The following is a 20532-nucleotide window of genomic DNA, read 5'->3' as shown; positions in this document are numbered from 1 at the left end:
TATGGATTATTTTTCCACCATGTATCCAGCTAGGGCATTCCAAGTTCCAACATCTATCTGCGCAAAATATTCTCCCACCCTCAACCTTGCCTCTTTAGATCTTAAATTTATGCCCTCTAGGTTACAGAATCCTTGGAAAATGTTTCCCCCTTTGAGAGTTGTCGAGGCAAATGAATGGCTTGTCATGAAAGAGCTTCTTAGTGGCTGCTTTGAAAAGAGAGGAGGAAATATGAGAGTTCAATTTGAGATCAGAAGGGAAAGTGTATCTTTACTTTATAAAAAAACCCTCATAATTTTGAGCACCTCTATAGAATTCTTTGCTCAAATTAAAGAGCCCTAGTTTCTCTACTCTCCTCTATAACAAAGTCACATCTCTGGTATTTGTAGCAAATCGCTTCTGCACCCTCTTCACGGCATCCTTCCTAAAAGTAACCAAAACTGGACACAATATTCTAACTAGGGACTAACTAACTATTTGTATCAGTTAAGCACTAACCCTGCTTTTATACGCCATACTCTTATTTATAAAACATGGGATTTAAAAAATAAATAAATAAAATGTATTCAATTTAGCTTCCCACTTTTAAAGATCTCTGAATCCCCAAATCGCAATGCTCCATTCCTTTTAAAGTTGTTACAGGAAATTAATGGCTTGGCATGAAAGAGCTTCTTAGCGGCTGCTTTGAAAAGAGAGATGCAGGAGTATGATTTGTAACCAGAAGAGATAGTGAGGCCAAGGATGCCATTGATGGTTGAAGAGGTTGCAGCCAAATATTAAAGGGGCGGCAGCTGATTAGACATGCAAGGGACAGGGAGAAATTGTGTCTTTGAAAGATATGAAAAACAAGATTTTCATTGCCATGGGGGAAAAATATTCAAGATTTAGTGATTAAGCCATTGTACTGAGAAAAGACTGGAGGTTGTGAGTGGATTTTGCAACTTGAAGGAAATTCATAAATGCAAAATGGAATTATTAGTAAAACGGTTTTGGGTTTAAGGAGTGCTGATGTCATCAACACAAAGAAACAGTGAATAGAGGGGACAGAGTCTTAAGAACTCCCAAGTTAAAAGAAAAAATTGCTACCAATTCTCCCCCCACCACTTCTCTATGCTAGTCCACTCTACTATATACATAATGTGACTGAACACATACTGGTGATGCTCTCTCTCTTGTTCTCCTCAACTTTGTTGCAGACTTCCATACCAAGGCTCTCTTGTGCCACCTGACTTGAGTTCTCCTTGTCACTGGAAGGCGAGTCGCAGGTTCCATCAGTTTTCTTCTCAGAAGATAATTCTTCCTTCAGTTCCAGAGGATGGACTTTTACCACCACCACCTGAAGGATTTTGTTTTCCCCAACCTATTAGGCAAGAAGAAAGTTATTTATTTGAGTTAACTTTTAAATTTATACTATGTACACACATCTGTTATAAAGGAAAACACTCTTTTATTGCTGCTGGGAGCAGAATTACTGACATTAGCATTTGAAAACCAAATGCAAATATAACTAATTTGTTTTAGAAAAGGACTCTCCAATGGCATTTGAAACCAGGTTCCAGAGATGAAAGAGCAATAATTACCTCCACCAACTAATCAATCCTCATCTCCTTTTCCAACATATCAATATGTTGGAAAAGGAGATGAGGATTGATTAGGTGGATATAATATTCCAAATATCTTGATTATTTCATCGTTTGATTCGTTGAATTCTAGTATTTCTCTTCACACGCCATAGGAAGCAGTGACTCACAGCAAGGTGTAGCTTCACTATGTTCAAGTGGCTGTTTTTCCAGAGGCTTGTACACTGAATGCTGGCATACCTTCCAACTATGGGAGGCCTATCACAGCCAAGCAGTATCCTGTCTACATCTAATGTCCATAAAAATGTCCTTTTCAATGGGGCACTGGACAGCAATCAGAACTTTAGATCCTGCTTGATTTTTTTCTATATTAGCTCAGGGACCATCAGAAAAAGCACCACAGCTTAGGGATTAAATCTGGAACTTATGGCTCAGATCAGGGAATGTAGTTATCCACTAAGCCATTACGGAAATATTTTTCAAGGTTGTACAAACATGTCTTCCAAGACTAACCTGGAATTCACATTGTTCTCCAATAGCAAACTTGGTCATGATTTCAGTCCATGTTTTGTCAACTAGTTTGTCTAGGGACAGTGTATTGTGATGGACCAGTTCCAACACAGGCTGTTCAAACCACACGGGATACTCCTCCTTTAGCCTGCAAAGAACAACAAAACAGAACAAGGTAAAAATGCTACACAGGAAACATAAAAATCCTTACCCAAGGAGGGATATACTAGCTATAGCGGGAGTGCAACAAAGGTTCACTAGACTGATTCCTGGGATGGGGGGATTGTCCTATGAGGAGAGATTGAGTAGACTAGGCCTATATTCTCTAGCGTCTGGAAGAATGAGAGGTGATCGCATTGAAAAACACAAAATTCTTACAGGGCTTGACAAGGTAGCTCCAAGGAGGATGTTGCCCCTCACTGGGGAGTCTAGAACCAGGAGGTCACAGACTGAGAATAAGGGATCGGCCATTTAGGACAGAGATGAGGAGAAATGTTTTCACTCAGAGGGTTGTGAATCTTTGGAATTCTCTACCCAAGAGGCGCAGTTTTTGAGTATTTCAAGGCAGAGATCAATAGAGTTTTGAATATTAAGAGAATAAACGGATTATGGGGATAGTACAGGAAAGTGAAGTTGAGGTAGAAGACCAGCCATGATCTCATTGAATGGCAGAGCAGGCTCGAGGGGCCAAATGGCCTACACCTGCTCCTATTTCTTATGTTCTTATAAATATCATAAATTAACACAACAGCAATTTAGACAGCGTTCATAGAAACTTATCCAAAGTAAGTAGTGATTAGCAATGTTCCCTCTAACTTTTTTGGAGGGCCACGCAGCCCATTCAAAATTTAGCGCGTGCACAGTTTTTCAATTTAAAAGCTGGTGAACCGGCTGCATGGGACCTCCAGAGCGCTGCGCGGCCGCACATCTTAAAGGGAACATTGGTGATTAGATGATGCCAAGCTTGGGTTTAAAAAGCCTGCCGATTGTAGAAAAAAAGTGATAAGGATTTCCAGTTTGAGGAATTGAGGATGAGAGAAAAGAGTGAAATGATTCTTCATTTCAACATGTGGAAGGAGGACCCAGGTATCAGAAAGAACTTCGAATGAAAAATTAACCTACAGCTTTTGTCTGCTCAACATCCCCAAGAGCCAGTACATGTCCATGCACTAGATTTGCATGCCCTGGGGTACAACAGTAAGATTCCCAAATATTGAGTCCCATCTCCTTTTTCTTCTACCGGAAAAAGCACACCCCTTTCCCCAAAGCACGTTACCGAGCAAGAGGGCCTCTCTTTCCTAAGCTTACATTTACAGCATGCTCAATTGCTCCCCTTTCTATATTAATGTTTGCTTTTTTTAATGCAAGAAGTCTCCATGCTGCACTCAACCAGTAGATGGGGCCAAACTGTAAAAGTATCCAGTGGCAAATACAAGTAAAAATTACAAATCTGATTCACACCACCACCAGTCTCCTTTTGGGAACACTGCTTTCACATTCTTATTAAAAATGTAACCAACTCTTTGTCTGACCGCCTCCTCCTTTCCTGAAAACACAAAGTCCTGCTGACAATCCACCAACATTCCTTTGGTATCTCAGTCAGCTAACCATTCTTCACCTGCGATTCCAGTCAAGTCTGACTGTGGAAGGCATCCTAACAAAGCCATACATCCACAATAGTGGTCACTGAACAGCAATCAGAAGCAGGAACCTTGGCTGATTTCCCTCCTAGTTCAAGGGCACTGGTGCCAAATGGTTACAGCATTCTTGTGTATTTCATCTGAATTCCACAGTATTCTATTACTGCAAAAGCCTCCAACTGCCATGAAATCACAGTACAAGCCACATTATAATGCAACATGACCCAGTTGTTTTTACTGTCCAGGGGTGCAAATTGCAAGTCACTTTCACACCAGCGCAACCAAGACTTGACAGCACCAAAAAAATGTTCCACTGGTCCTCACGAACTACCACTAGAGAGGACCATTTTGTCAGTATTGCTCAGAGTTGTAATTAAGATTTAAGTGTAAAGGTCGACACATGAATGTGCCCACTCAAAGTGTGAACAACTGGATTAAAGATCATCCTTCCAAACTTGTTTTGTGCCTGAGGAGAGTAGTTTGAGCTACACCACCAGATGAAGTACTGTTTGACACTTGCATGCCAGCAGCAAAGGTGATAAGTTAAGACATATTCCACAAGTCTTGAATTGACGCATTAAGGTGCACTGGTTTAGAGTATTGAACCAGCATGCTAAATAAATCTACTGACAAAAACAAGTGTTTCTGCCAGAAATAGATCCCCCAATACATAAAATCTGCTCTTAAACCAACATTGACTAATGAATGCAATTTTTAATGGGGTAGATATACTTTTTTCTTAGACATATTTCATAAGTTTAAAAGTAATGTGAATTGGGTGTCTCCATAATAACTGCTGTTTTTAAGTGCATTCTCTCTCCCCACCTCAATATAAAGCCATTTAAAGTATTATCCATCAACATCTCCCTCTCCTGCAGATAGAAGGGGTGGAAAATGATAGCAGATTGCCTGACAGAGATACCCCAGATTTTCTTTCCGTTCATTTCAATGCTAAAGAAAATTGGTCAGGGTGTATAATTGATCCACTACCGTCCATTTTCAATCACTGTCAAAAGTTAAGATCAGCCAAATTGATTTGCGGTGATGTATAATTTTAAAAATGGCTATCAGCAGCTCTCTGGTAGCTTGCCCAAGTGCCCTGCCCCCGGGTGTGATAGCCTACAGAGTGCCAGTAAAGACAGGAGAAGCTAATCTGTTCAAATACTACTTACCATAAACAGTCAGAGTGATAATCAAGGTCCTGGCTGATTCCTATTCCCCTGCCCCCCTCCCCGCACATTTCAGGGACATTAAGGCCACTTATAGAGCCCTAACTACTATCCTGTCTGAGATTGGATCATTCAGCCATACTAGAAATCAAAGCTGGCACTTTGTGGTCTGTATAGCTCAGTGTTAGACAACAGGCCACAAAGGGCTTTGAGCCATTAATTAATCCTGTAACCAACTCTCAATGTATTCCTCTTGACTGGAACTGAAGTCACTGCACTTGAAATAATGGCCCTGAAATTGTGGTTGGGGGCTTCCCGTGGCCGGATGCCTCCGACCACAAAAATATTTATGACTGTACCTACAAAGAAGACTTCTGCTCCGAGGCCTCGATGCACAGCCCAGCGCAGAGGCCCACGTATTCCAGGAGTGTATGCGCATCCTGAGATCACATGGGCCAGACCAACCAATGTAAATGGCGTATCCCCATTCACAGTAATGGTGAGTTCTGTTTGTACAGAGAACACCATTTCTATGAATGGGGATACCCCCCAAAACATAAACATTATAAATAAATAAGAAAAATACTTCACATATTTAAAATTAATTGAAATTCAATTTAATTAAATAATTTAGACAAAAATTTATTTTTTGAAATTTTATTAATATGTTTTAATAAGGGTTTTTACCAGACGTAACATTTTTAAGGGCATTCGCTGGGCAAATAGCCCAAATCTCCACCCGGAAAGGCCCTTCTCCCCAGGATGCGTGCGATCTGTCAAAATTGCAAGTTCTGGGTTTAGGCGCATGCGCAGTGCATGTTGTAACTTGTACGTCGTACTCACCGGAGAGGCCGCGATTTCAGGCCCAAAAACTGGGATGGGAAAATTGGAAAACCTGCGCTCATTCTGCCAATTGGTGCTATCCCAAAGAAAACGGAGCAACTTTCTGCTGCCAGAATAGAAAATGAAGTATTGTTGATTATTGGGGCTTTTTACTGAGATTAGCCTGCTGCTGTTGACCAATTTTCCCAGTGCTATTTTTCCACACTCTGGGTGCTGGTTTAAAAAGTCTCTGTACTAAGGGTATGGCAATAAATCAGTAGATCTGGCAATGTAAACAAGTTCCCAGAAGGACAGCTCAGAGTTATTTTGAGAGGTTAGGTGTAAGATTTATATCAGCTGAAATCTAGCACGCAACCAATTAACAGGATAGCATTCCAATTGGTTTCTCAAATTTAAAGAAAATGGCACAGAGTGCAGGACACTATCAAGCTTGAAAAGAGTAAGATGAGATGAGGTGAGGTGAATTACAAATTAGCCATTAGGTGCCGTCAAGCCTACGTTTTAAAATCATGAAGATTGTAGGTAAAAGGAAAGACTGAGACTAAAGAATTCCAAAATTTGGGGTGCTAAGATCGAACGAGAGAGCAGGAGACAGTGCAATGGTTCCTTCCATTCAATGTAGCATGAACTGCACTTAAAATTGCCCAAGATACACAGACTTTCAACAACAGTGAAATGAAGGTGACCTCAACCGAGTGCCAGGAACATATCTCTGCCACATGGATGTGCATGTGTTCATGTTCTTTCTGTTTCTCTCCCTCCTTGATCAGGTAGGAAGTTTGATATAAATTACTGAAGACCCAACACAGTGAAATTACTTTTGCGCATCATCTCACAGGATTTAAAAAAATAATCACAAATTAACACCAATTCCAACCCATTATATTTCCAGGTGGGCTCGGTAATACTGTATTTCAGAATCAGTTTCCCTTCACCCTGCCCCCAGCAGTTCCCCAATTGACAAACATTGGACTCTCTGCAGCTTCTGTAACTATTATGAGATGTATCTGAACCTCTTCATTCTGCCTGGCACTACCTGCCTTACAATGGAAGCAGGGTAAAATTCTGCATCATACAATCCTGTGCCAGTGTAGTCAGAAAACCTAATGCTGCCATCATTCAACCAATAAGATTTAGTCCCCTGAATATATACTATAAAGATTAAACAGGTGCGCATACATTAGTTTAAAAACCCTTCCTCTTTAATGCTTGGAGAGTTTTACAAAATTCACCCCAGCAACAGGTTGAGTTAAATTGCTACCAACATATATTAATTGTACCTTGTATTTAAGAATCTGTCATATACTCACAGTTCAGTTACTTCCTGCTCCTCCTCCCAGGCCTCCTTGTGGGTGAGCTGGTTGCTGCCTGTGCTTTTACATGTCCAGATTCGCTCTGCGTATCTAGACAGTCGAATTTCATATTCTCTGAGTATCAGCTCAGGAAAATAGAGGAGGAAATGTAGGTTTTACACAAAAACCTTTGAAACGCAAATCATCATTATGCCACATTTGTACCGTTTCACACTCTTGACTTTCTGTTACCTATATCCAACCCACTGAATTCATTTGCCCCATTCTAACTCACTGATGCGCTCCTTTTTTATTCAATTGTTTCATATTTTTCTTCCACCTTCCCCAATTTTCTCTGCTCTGCTGAAGGCACAGACTCCCGCTGGGGTACAGTGCCCCAGGCACCTTTCAGCTTCTTGTCCAAGCAGCCATTCATGTGTGAGACTAGAAAGTGAGCATCTGCAGACCATTCAACTGTCGAGGTACACAGCGGTGCTTGATTCTGTTTTTACCTGCCATCCAGACGTTCCAATGGCAGGAATAAAAAGAATCTCTGCACGTGCTGAAAACCATTGGGGGGGGGGGGGGGGGGTGGAAGAAAGAAACCTGAAAATCTTGGACAAAGGGTTCAAGAGAATTTAAAAGCAAAGACAGGTTAATATTTTGGGTATAACTTCTGCATCAGAAATGGAAGATAAGCACCCCTTCACAGAAGGACAGAGGAACAAGTAATGTCAAATTGAGTATACTAATTATCACAAAGAACCATCAAATGGGTTTGGTAGTCTGCTGATTCTATTTGTAAAAAGGCTGGAAAGACATTTCAGAGCAGATTTTACCTCATTTTGAATGCCTTTTCACTGCCCGACTGGGCTGCTTGTGAAAGCATGCACGCACACACATATCTCCTTTGTCGCTAATGTCAGTGCAACTCACAGTCAGCAGTATGTCAGGCACTGAGGACAGTAGCTGTGGTTTCTGAGGCATCCCACCACTGCTGGACACCATGACATTTCAGATAACAATGATCTGATTGTAAATTTCCATTAAGTAAAATAGGCTGTACTTTGCTGGACTACTTATAGCCCAATGGTTGCAATTCCTGTTCGCATCCTCAACAATAACAATAAGTATGGCAAAGCTCTTAAGTCTTTTATGCTACAGAACTACTTCTACATGAAGCTGTTCTATAATGTGCCATGGACCCATGCACTGATATCAGGGCTGCAGTCAGTGGCAGCCCTGACAATATACAGCATAATATCCAATATGAATTCATCTAATAGAATAGCATACTGTATTGCATTTGTACCTGGAGTTGAATAAATGAGGAAGTAAGGTGCCCGCTGAGATTGTGTATAAACCCAATGTCATGCTTGACAAATCTTCTGGAATTTTTTGAGGATGTTTCCAGTAAAGTGGACAAAGGAGAACCAGTTGATGTGGTATATTTGGACTTTCAGAAGGCTTTCGACAAGGTCCCACACAAGAGATTAATGTGCAAAGTTAAAGCACATGGGATTGGGGGTAGTGTGCTGACGTGGATTGAGAACTGGTTGTCAGACAGGAAGCAAAGAGTAGGAGTAAACGGGTACTTTTCAGAATGGCAGGCAGTGACTAGTGGAGTGCCGCAAGGTTCTGTGCTGGGGCCCCAGCTGTTTACATTGTACATTAATGATTTAGACGAGGGGATTAAATGCAGTATCTCCAAATTTGCGGATGATACTAAGTTGGGTGGCAGTGTGAGCTGCGAGGAGGATGCTATTAGGCTGCAGAGTGACTTGGATAGGTTAGGTGAGTGGGCAAATGCATGGCAGATGAAGTATAATGTGGATAAATGTGAGGTTATCCACTTTGGTGGTAAAAACAGAGAGACAGACTATTATCTGAATGGTGACAGATTAGGAAAAGGGAAGGTGCAACGAGACCTGGGTGTCATGGTACATCAGTCATTGAAGGTTGGCATGCAGGTACAGCAGGCGGTTAAGAAAGCAAATGGCATGTTGGCCTTCATAGCGAGGGGATTTGAATACAGGGGCAGGGAGGTGTTGCTACAGTTGTACAGGGCCTTGGTGAGGCCACACCTGGAGTATTGTGTACAGTTTTGGTCTCCTAACTTGAGGAAGGACATTCTTGCTATTGAGGGAGTGCAGCGAAGGTTCACCAGACTGATTCCCGGGATGGCTGGACTGACCTATCAAGAAAGATTGGATCAACTGGGCTTGTATTCACTGGAGTTCAGAAGAATGAGAGGGGACCTCATAGAAACGTTTAAAATTCTGACGGGTTTAGACAGGTTAGATGCAGAAAGAATGTTCCCAATGTTGGGGAAGTCCAGAACCAGGGGTCACAGTCTGAGGATAAGGGGTAAGCCATTTAGGACCGAGATGAGGAGAAACTTCTTCACCCAGAGAGTGGTGAACCTGTGGAATTCTCTACCACAGAAAGTAGTTGAGGCCAATTCACTAAATATATTCAAAGGGAGTTAGATGAAGTCCTTACTACTCGGGGGATCAAGGGTTATGGCGAGAAAGCAGGAAGGGGGTACTGAAGTTTCATGTTCAGCCATGAACTCATTGAATGGCGGTGCAGGCTAGAAGGGCTGAATGGCCTGCTCCTGCACCTATTTTCTATGTTTCTATGTTTCAGTACCCTGGTACACCAGCTTCTTTACACTACCTTAGCCAGGAGTGTTCAAGCTTTTTTGGGTTCCCAAGCTGTGTATCATGGAGCTTTAAGGACCACATCTAATGTTTAAATCCATATTCACATTAACCTGCGATTATCTCAATCGGCTCTTATCTTGTCGTACTGATTTAGGATTTATCCACCAATGAGGCAATCGTACCAAGTCTTTTATAAACCTCCAGATAAAATTGAAGCACTACAAATAGGGTGTAGTTGCCTTGGCTTTGTAGGCCAGATTGCCAGGACTCGGGTGCCATATTGGCCATAGGCTGTAGTTTCAACATCCTGATCATCATTGTTATTATAGAGGATGTAACTGGAACTGCAAGCATTGGACTGGTAGAAAGTATTCCACTTTAATTACATTTTGCCAGGTCTCAGAATAATTTTTTTTTTCCTTCACCATAACCAACAGCCTAGGTTACTTTGCTCCTACTTCCTGCTCAGTGTCCTCTGAACTCCTGTAAAGAGCCTCGGCATGTTTGTTAGTGTGTGTGAAAGACGCAAGTTTCTTCAGGACACTGCGGATCAATAGGACTACTTGTTCTCACTACTTTTACAAATCAAAGTGGCATTAGTTTCCTTGGAACTAAAGTTGTGTGCCAGAGACAAGAAATTCAAAAGCAAAACACTGCGGAAGCTGCAAATCTGAGAGAGAAAACTCTGGGAATACTCGGCAGGTCAGGCAACATCTGTGGAGATACAGTTACTGTTTCAGGTTGATGACCTTTCATCAGATCTAGAATAAGTTAGAGATGTAACAGTTTTTAAAGCAAGTACAGAGCAGGGAAAGTGTGTGTGTGTGTGTGTGGGGGAGGAGATCAAAAGAAAAGGTCTGTGATGGGGTGGATGACAGGAGTGTTTAAATGACAAAAGTGATGGTGCAAGGCAAAAGGGGATAGTAATGGGACAAGTAAGGAAATAAAAGATGGGTCTGGAAGTGTAAATGGCAACAGCAGAACCATTACCAGAATCTGCTGTCCGAAAAAATGGGTGCAGTGATTGTGATCTAAAATTGTTGAACTCAATGTAAAGTCCGGAAGGCTGTATAGTGCCTAATCAAAACTGAGCTTCCATTGAGCTTCATTGTATGTGACAAACTCAAACTCAAGAGGAGTTGAAACCACATGTCTGAAAGTGGAATTTGAATTGCACCCCCATCCCTAAAATTATTTTTGATGGTTGTAGCACCAGCACCTCATCCACGTAACCACTCTACATCTGAACAGCGCCAGAAAGGTATTCAACTCAAGGATGGCATCACAGACAAGCCCAGCGGCTTAAAAAGTCAGCAAATCAGCATGGATAATTAGATACTTCTCCAAGTCACAGGAGCAGATGCCCGGGTGCAGGGCAACACCATTTCAACCCACAGAAAAGCAAACTACAAAATGGGAATAGAAAGGCAGAGAAAATCTAGAAATGTAATACTTCAAGACATTCATCATCACAACTATTATTATGACAATCTGCAGGGTTATCACCAGAGCTGTAATAAAATGTAATAGTAAACATAAAATTGTCAAACTGCATCCACATGAAAAACACCCAGGTCAATTGTAGATTCTCACCTTCCAAACTTGGGTCATTTTCACAGAGTTTTAGGAGCTTCATAATACATGGTCATTGATGTACTGTCCACAGCAATTGAGGTACTGAATCGATTATACAAGATTAAAACCTATGATTTAGGTAGAGTTTTAATTAAAATTTACTGGTACCAATATACTAAATATGCCTAGTGACAACACTGATGTGACTTTCACCCAACTTATAGCACTCTCTGTAATTAAAACACACTCGCATTGGATTACACATCACCTTGACTGAGTACTTAAAGTTACAATTAATACATACAGAAGTTAACAATGCACTATCATTTAAAGGGGACCACAGATTTCATCACTAAAGACTAGGGTTTTGAACAGATGAAAAATACCCAGCAGTAAAATTCCAGATTTCCTGGAAAGAACATTTGTGCTGTCGGATGAAGTACTGATACTTGCAGTCAATCTGCTGGTGGTAATAACAGGAGCCACAAGAGTTGATGAACTAACAGCATCAAGCAAGAAGTGCAGCACTACAATGTATTGTTTCAAGTACAATGTTTACTATATTAGTGTCAATTTTCTGTTGCTGACCACTATCCAACAACCCCAATGAACATGTTAGACCTCAGCTATGATGCTCTTCCACTCCCCCCATGGCCATTTCACTGAAGTACCAGAGAGCAAATGATGCCCATCAAACCATATGACAATAAAGGAGTTGCTATCTTTAGAAGGGGAGAGGAGAGAGAAGGAAATTTGATGAGAAGAAAAAAATAAAGCATTGCACAAGATGAATACCTCACATTAAAGGGTATTGGTTTACTTGTACCATTATGCTAAATAGGTGTAGTGACAACAATACGACAGGTATGTTACCCAGACCGGGAGTGCCCTCAAGGACACCAGTATCGCAGAGGGTTTTTACACATAAATCTGGGATTTTTAATATACAAACATAATTCCTAAACTAGATGTCCAAGCAGACACTAATTTCCAGATTTCAAAAGTATGACACTGAATTCAAATCGAGAGGGGAAAAATGCAGCACAACTTCTTGGTGGAGGATAGTAACAAATCACCAATTCTGCATCAACCTTTATAGTAAGCTATCAAATCTATTGAATCCCTTCTTGCTGTGTCCAACTGGGAGCTTACTCATGACTAAATTGAACATTGCACAGGAAATGTCCATTCAAAAACTGCTCACTAAATAACCTCTAAACACAAGTGCAACCCGAATTGGAGCTTTGTCATCATTGAAGAGACAAGACCAAAGTAATCTTCACCACTTCTCAGCATGGTCCTGAAAAACTGTTCATTCTAAAGATGTCTGTAATAATGTGAACAATGGGGTATGGTAGCATAGTGGTTATGTTACTGGACTAGTAATCCAGAGGCCTGGACTAATGAGCTGGAAACAAGACTTCAAATCCCACAACAGCTGGGGAATTTAAATTCAGTTAATTAAATAAATCTGGAATAAAAAGCTAGTATCAGTAATGGTGACCAAAACTACTAGATTGTCGTAAAAACCCATCGGGTTCACTAATGTCCTTTAAGGAGGGAAATTGTGGTGTTTACCTAGTCTGGCCTATGTGTGACTCCAGACCTACAGCAATGTAGTCGACTCTTAACTGCCCTCTGCCGTTCAAGAAGGTGCCTCGCCACTACCTTAAGGGCATTTAGGGACGGGCAATAAATGCCAGCCTTGCCAGTGATGCCCTCAACCCATGAACGAATTTAAAAAATGTGAATCAGCAGTGACATCCGATGCCTATTCAACTGTGGACAGCATCACAGTCCTGTTCCCTCCCACACTTTTCCTGTGGAGATCACTGGTTAGTTACCAGATTTGGAAAAATCTGATTCTTTCTCTCCTGGCCCAGGCTCATCAAGGATGACGACAGTAGTTCCCCAACTGCTACCCAGGCTGAAGTCAGTAATTCACCACAAATTGGGAGATACCTAGAACCATCTGGTCTAGTGCGACACTACTCGTGCCTTTATCCACAAGGCCTCGGGAGGTGCTCAACAGTTGGACTAATTCTTGAGACTTGTAAAAGTTACTATTTATTTTTGAAACTAGTAAAATAAGTCCCAACTAGTCTGTGCAGAGCTCCAGAAGAAAACTGAAACACCTCAATAACTTCCTTTTTTTAAGTGAACTGGCAGTTTGGGCGGAGTGGGAGAAGTGTTCAGTGACCATAATCTGTGAGTCCACCCCCTTTACTAAAAAATACAAATTAAGTTCTCAGTTGTTTGAGTCCCTGAGCACTACTCACTGTGCTGCAGGTAAAGATCCGCAGACAGGCAATGAGGACTGTTCACACAGAGCTCTTTCTCTCGGTGTGGCATAAGCTCTTTAGTCGTTGTTGTGTTAAAGCACAAATAAAATGCTGCTCTTCCACAACAGACAGTGACTAAGCCAATATCTGTACTCCTACTAACCCCCAACCCCTAGTGTGAAGCATTCATTAAAATACATTGACATACTGGTGCCATTTCTAAACAAGCATTGACCAAGTAAAAGAACCTTACTATAGTAGTTTTAAAACAGACTTTCAATGCAATAAGGGGTGGGGTGACACTCAGGAAGAGAAACCTTGAAATATGAGATTAGTGCCAGTCTACATAGTAACAAATGTGCTCATCATGAAACATCTCCAACATGAAATGCTGCACCAAAACATCTTAAATGAACAGGAAGCCAATATAGGTCATGGTTCTAAACCTTTTCCAAGTTAAAAGGCTGAATTGGAAGGGCATTAGGAAACTGCAGCACTGTCCTTATAGACCTGAATAAAACCAGTACATTATTGATCAAAGCAGAGTGTGTTCTAAAGTCCATACATTTCAAACTAAGATAATAAACTGAAACTAGAAATGTTATACAAACTCCTGTAATAACCCTAAAATGTGATATTTTTTATTTTAAATATAGTTTTCTCTTCTTCCTCAAAACTCTTTACCAACACATTTAAACAGGCGTGCCAGTGATACAAAAGGTACTTTGTTCCAATAGGTTACATAAATAGCCAAACTTGTATGTAATCTTCATGCCTTCCACGGGGCATGTTGTTCAAACCTATATATAGGCCTGAGCCACTAGAAGGGTTAAGCTGGGTAGGCACAGCCATAGCAACTAGCTAAGAAAGGAAAAGGAAAACTAGATTTATGATGGCTTTTTGGCTGCAATTAAAAAGCACTTTCAGAGGGATTCCATTTCCTTTCCACTTGCAGTCCTCAAACCCTTTGTGCAAAATCCAGCAGCATCTTTTAAAGTGCTTTAGAATCAAATGCTTAAACTGAGCCTTCAGCAAGCCAAGTACAAAAGGACACAAATGAAAAGATAGCATTCCTACAGTTTAAGACTTGTCAGAAGTTAAAACAAAACATTTATGGGTATACCAAACACACATCAGAACACCCAAGTTCAGGATACTGCTCAAACCAAAGAATAAATAAATAAATAAAATAAATAAATAGTCTGCAAACTATTTAAGAAACCTCCACATCTTTATAACTGCTTAGCAGCATTTCTGCAGCAATCCATTTTCAAACCATTTTAATACAACATGAAAAAGTTGCGAATATTAAAATCGTGCTCATAAAAAGCTCCACGACAGACTGTGGTGTCCATATTAGAAATGTATCGACCATTTAGCTCTGGGTAAGATACAAAATAATAAAAGTGGACAGCAGGTCCATTAGCATCTTATAAGGGAATAGATCAGTTAACAATTCAGATGGGGATCCCTTATCACACCCCTCTGGTTTCCAGGTGCGGAGTGACCTGCTGGATACTTCCAGTATTTTCTGCTTTGATTTTAGATTTCCAGCATTTGCAACTTTCGTTTCTACATGAAGATTCAAGTACTCCGACACAAATCCAACTTGATTTTAAAATCAAGTCAGACAGCAATATTGCAGCAAGAAAAGTTGCAAATATTACTTAAATCATTGACTTCTTTAAAAAAAAAGGCCCGATGGCTAGGACAGCGTTTGAAATGCGCAGGAAAACGCTGAGCCGGTCTTTTGACAGCTGCAAAGTCAGTCCAGCAGTGAAAGGATTTAAGTATTGAACCTCACGTCACTTCACACGGATTTTGAGGAGTGGATGGAAACTGGCTGCCCCTTTATGCAGTCTCCTCGCTGTAAAGCCGGCTGTGAGTAGGCCCGGCCTGGCACGACCGGGCCTGCTGACAATGACCAACTTGTGGAGTTGGAAAGATTGTCTGGATTCGCTCAGCGGGACCTTCCGGCGGATCAGGGCCCGGGAACGAGTGTTGACAGGCAGTGTGACACCAGGACCCTTCTCTCTCTCCCCACATCTCCTGCCCGGGCAGCAGGAAAACAGCGGCTCCTGCCCCAAACCTAGGCCCTGTCCCTGGGGAGATGCCGGCTCTTTCCCTGCCCCCGCCCCCCGAGATCCCGCGACCCCCGGGCCGGCTCCAAGGATACTCGTTACTCCTGAAACCTTCGCCGCTGTGCTCGATCACGTAAATAGTCTCCTCTGACGCCAGGTCGGTCAGCGGCTTCACCAGCGGGAACGGCTTCCTGCCCAGCAGCGGCGCCATGGTCCCGTGTGGACGCCGGCCGGTCCGGCCCGGGAGCGGGAGATGGAGGGGCTTGGCCGATCAAGGCCTGCCCGCTCTCAGCGGTTCCAAAGTGCGAGAGAACAAAGTGAGTCAGAGGCGCGGGCCTCACACTCCCGGCTGCAGCTGGAGAGTTCAAAAATGGCGGGATTGCGCGGCGACTCCGGCTCCGGCTCCGGCTCCCGCTCCTCACCGGCCGCTGCACTCCGCACCTCCCGCCACCGCGCAGCCCCGACCTGCCAGCGGAAGCGCCCGCCCCGCGCTCTCATTGGCTGCGCGGCCCAGCGCGCCATCCAGTTTAAACCCGCGCTGCCCTCTCATTGGCTGAGGGCCGTTGTCAATCACGCCTTCCGCTTCGGTTCAAGCGCGGGTTTGTGATTTTCAGGTGAAAGGTTAGGACCGTCGATTAAACGGCAACGAGGAAATAATAATACATTTTAAATTTGGGGCCGTCCATACATAAACTTTATATTTGAGGCAGGAAACGACGCAGTGTATGTTAATTTTGGTATTTTTTTAAAAGATGAGTGTTAAATACAGTACGCACAAAGTGAAGCCGCCGCGAAGTCGAACTTGATGGCTGAGCGATTGGACCGTTGGGGCCGGGGGCGGGGCGTGCGTGCGGCTGATGCCTGACATCTGGAAGGGGATTGGCTCCCCGAACACCCAGGCCGCCAGCAAGTGTGGTTGAGGCTGTAGATAAAGCGGGTAACGGAGCGGGCAGCCGGAGCTCGGATGGCGGTCTGTGTATCTCATCTCAGGCAGGCTGGCTGGCCCAGGCTACAGCAATAGGCCTCCCACAGCATTGACTCAACCTGCGGCCTCGAACCTCGGGATGGAAGGCAGTTTCTGTAGGCGACTTAACGGCGGGAGGCTTGGTTGTGAAAAACAATCTTTGGGAGCTTCACTTTCCTGAAAAAAACGTTGCATAATGAAATGTTACTGGTGCCTGCTCACTTTCTCGGAGAAAACATACTGGATGTAATGAAAACATAAGTTCATGTTATCACTAGGCTTAGGAAAATAGCATGTAACTCAACATGTTTTTATGTGTGACAGTCTGCATTCATCACCTCAAAGTACTCCATCAAAAATCTGTGTTCGCATAATATGATACACCATTCTTTTGGTGAATTACCGCAGAATGCTGTCTTACAAGCAAATGTGGCAGCAACTTGTGTACAGATTCCACAAACAACAATGAGATGGATGACTGATTAATCCATTTGATGGAGTTGATGTTGGCTGGCAGAACTCCCCGTTTTGAATACTGGAATGGGATCTTCAATGTTCATTGAACTATCTGGTGCAGGTAGACAAGGACTGCCATCCAAAGGCACGACATGTATCAGAAATATCCCAAAGTGTTGTGGAATGAAATGCACCATCAATTTTGCACATAGCACCAGTTAACCTCCCTGTGAGGACATAGATGTCAAATAATTGCCAAAAGAACTAGATGGGAAATGAGAAATTACTTCACACAGTAGGTTGCTGAGATCTGAAATGCATTGCCTGAAAGGGTGGTGGAATCAGATTCCACAGTAACTTTCAAAAGACAATTGGACATGCACTTGAAGAGGTGATAGTTGGGAAGATCGAAGCCATTGTTTTCAGTCCCCGTTACAATCTGTTCCCTAGCCATTGATGCCATCCCTCTTCCCAACTTCTATCTGAGGCTGAACCAGGCTATTTGCAAACTTGGTGTCACATTTAACCCTGAAATTAGCTTTTGACCACATATCTGTAGGATAACTAAGACCGCCTATTTTCACCTCTAACGTCACCTGTCTCCGCCCTTGTCTCAGCTCATCTGCTGCTGAAACCCTCATCCATGCCTTTGTTATCTCTAGAATTGACTATTCCAACACATTCCTGGCTGGCCTCCCACATTCTACCTTACGTAAACTAGAGGTGATCCAAAACTCAGCTTCCCATGTCCTAACTTGCACCAGTCCTGCTCACCCATCGCCGCTGTGCTCGCTGACCTACATTGGCTTCCCGTTAAGCAATGCCTCGATTTCAAAATTCTCATCCTTATTTTCAAATCCCTCCATGGCCTCACCCCTCCCTATCTCTGTAATCTCCTTCAGCCCCATAACCCCTCTGAGATGTCTGCGCTCCTCTAATTCTGCCCTCCTGAGCATCCCTGATTATAATCGCTCAACCATTGTTGGCTGTGCCTTCTATTGCCTGGGCCCCAAGCTCTGGAACTCCCTGCCTAAACCTCTCCGCCTCGCTACCTCTCTTTTCTCCTTCAAGACACTCTTTAAAACCTATCTCTTTGACCAAGCTTTTGGTTATCTGCGCTAATTTCTCGTTATGCAACTCGGTGCCAAATTGTTTTATCTCATTTTACTCCTGTGAAGCACCTTAGGACGTTTCACTACGTTATAAGCGCTATATAAATACACGTTGATAATGAACAGAATTTGCAGGATTATGGGGAAAAAGCTGGGGTGTGGGACTAAATTGGACAGCTCTTTCAAAGAGCTGGCACAAGCACGATGGGTCAAATAGCCTTGTGTGCTGTAAGATTATATGATTCTATAGCAAGATCCTACAAAAATGTGAATGGATAGTATGACACATTATCATTAAATTACTTTATTGGTGGAATGTTGGCTGGGTCTCCCAGCTTTTTCTGTGCCAAAGGACCTTTAATGTCCACTTGAACCACTGGAATGTTTCATCTTAATTATGGTATCTGATAATGCAGCAGTCCCTCTGTACGGCACTGGAGTGTCAGCCTATATTACATATTCCAAATACTGAATTGGGGCTCAAACCCATGAACACCTGGCTTAGATGTGAGAGTACTATCACCATCTAGCCACCAATACCATAAGGCTGAAAATACTTCCTCGAGGCACAGTACAAGATCCAGAATTAGAACTTTTTATTGGGGGTGGGGGGGTTGAGGGATACTAAGTGGAAATGTTTTCTCATTTATGTCAGTAAACTCTGAAAATTATACAAAATATGTCTCACAGGCTCATTCGTATCTTCACTATTGTGCTAGAATTCTTGTAACCAAGAACTTCATCCTCACTCATGTTTCCTTTTCTGTGTAAATTAAAAGTCCATTGCTTTCACTCAGTACTCATATAATACCAGACTACTTATATTTGTGAAGTACAAAGGCCCTCTCCAGCGATATGTGGATATCCAAACTGCAGATATTTATCCAGGTTGAAACTTGCTGTTAACATTAATGAAATGAGAGAACTTTAATTTTAAAAACATGAAGGAGCAACCAACAAATAAAGGTAGGAGTGGTCCCAGCCAACTGGCTGTCACTGAAATAATGAATTTGCACATTTCATGGTACAGTCTGCAATTGGCCCAAAACTAGACTTAAAGTCCCATTGGTTATTTATTTCTGTTGACCTAAATTTAAGACAAATATATCTGTGGGAATTATTTGCGACTTGTGTCCAACACATTAGGAACTTAATTTTGAGATCTCATTCTTTGTGACAATTGTCAAAACCCCCAAGATATATGGAGAGCCAGCAATTTCTGTACTCTTCACATTCTCAGATAAAAGGAAAGGGCCAGATGGGCTATCATTGCTGACCTGGAAGTTGTTCTGTAACTCTGATCTAGATACTACAGAATAGTCAGAGTAGGAATCGCAGGATAGCTCAGATGAATATGTGGCTTGAGGAGTGGTGCAGCAGAGATGGATTCAATTTCCTTGGACATTGGAACCGGTTCTGGGGGATGTGGGACCAGTACGAACCAGACGGTCTGCACCTGGGCAGGACCGGAACCAATGTCCTAGGGGAAGTGTTTGCTAGTGCTGTTGGGGAGGAGTTAAACTAATATGGCAGGTGGATGGGAATCTATGCAGGGAGACAGAGGGAAGTAGAATGGGGGCAGAAGCAAAAGATAAAAAGAAAAGAAAAGTAAAAGTGGAGGGCAGCGAAACCTAAGGCAAAAAGCAAAAAGGGCCACAATACAGCAAAATCTAAAGGGGTAAAGTGTGTTAGAAAGACAAGCCTGAAGGCTCTGTGCCTCAATGCGAGGAGTATTCGGAATAAGGTGGACGAATTAACTGCGCAGATAGCAGTTAATGGGTATGATGTAATTGGCATCACGGAGACATGGCTCCAGGGTGACCAAGGCTGGGAACTCAACATCCGGGGTATTCAACATTTAGGAAGGATAGACAGAAAGGAAAAGGAGGCGGGGTGCCATTGCTGGTTAAAGAGGAAATTAATGCAATAGTAAGAAAGGACATTAGTTTGGATGATGTGGAATCGGTATGGGTGGAGCTGCGGAATACCAAGGGGCAGAAAACACTAGTGGGAGTTGTGTACAGACCACCAAACAGTAGTAGTAAGGTTGGGGACAGCATCAAACAAGAAATTAGGGATGCATGCAATAAAGGTTCAGCAGTTATCATGGGGGACTTTAATCTACATATTGATTGGCCTAACCAAACGGGAAGCAATGCGATGGAGTAGGATTTCCTGGGGTGTATTAGGGATGGTTTTCTAGACCAATAGGTCAAGGAACCAACCAGGGAGCTGGCCATCCTAGACTGGGTGATGTGTAATGAGAAAGGACTAATTAGCAATCTTGTTGTGCGAGACCCCTTGGGGAAGAGTGACCATAACATGGTAGAATTCTTTATTAGGATGGAGAGTGACACAGTTAAT

At 42.6% G+C, this 20532-nt stretch overlaps 1 protein-coding gene across 2 annotated transcripts in view; it reads right to left on the bottom strand.

Annotated features, from left to right (window-relative positions):
- The window catches only part of baz1b (bromodomain adjacent to zinc finger domain, 1B), a 76493-nt gene extending 60397 nt beyond the window's left edge, over nucleotides 1-16096 (bottom strand). For both annotated transcript variants that reach the window (XM_070857279.1, XM_070857280.1), the window contains exons 1-4: nucleotides 15732-16096; nucleotides 7051-7167; nucleotides 2092-2236; nucleotides 1154-1358 (exon numbers count right to left, since the gene is read on the bottom strand). In XM_070857279.1, coding sequence (XP_070713380.1) covers nucleotides 1154-1358; nucleotides 2092-2236; nucleotides 7051-7167; nucleotides 15732-15847 — 583 coding nt within the window. In that variant the 5' untranslated portion in view covers nucleotides 15848-16096. The remainder of the gene's footprint in view (nucleotides 1-1153; nucleotides 1359-2091; nucleotides 2237-7050; nucleotides 7168-15731) is intronic.
- Between the last annotated feature and the right edge of the window lie 4436 nt (nucleotides 16097-20532).

This window comes from Pristiophorus japonicus, chromosome 16 (assembly GCF_044704955.1).
Source record: "Pristiophorus japonicus isolate sPriJap1 chromosome 16, sPriJap1.hap1, whole genome shotgun sequence".
Classification (NCBI taxonomy): domain Eukaryota; kingdom Metazoa; phylum Chordata; class Chondrichthyes; family Pristiophoridae; genus Pristiophorus; species Pristiophorus japonicus.
This window is presented reverse-complemented; position numbering and strand designations above follow the sequence as displayed.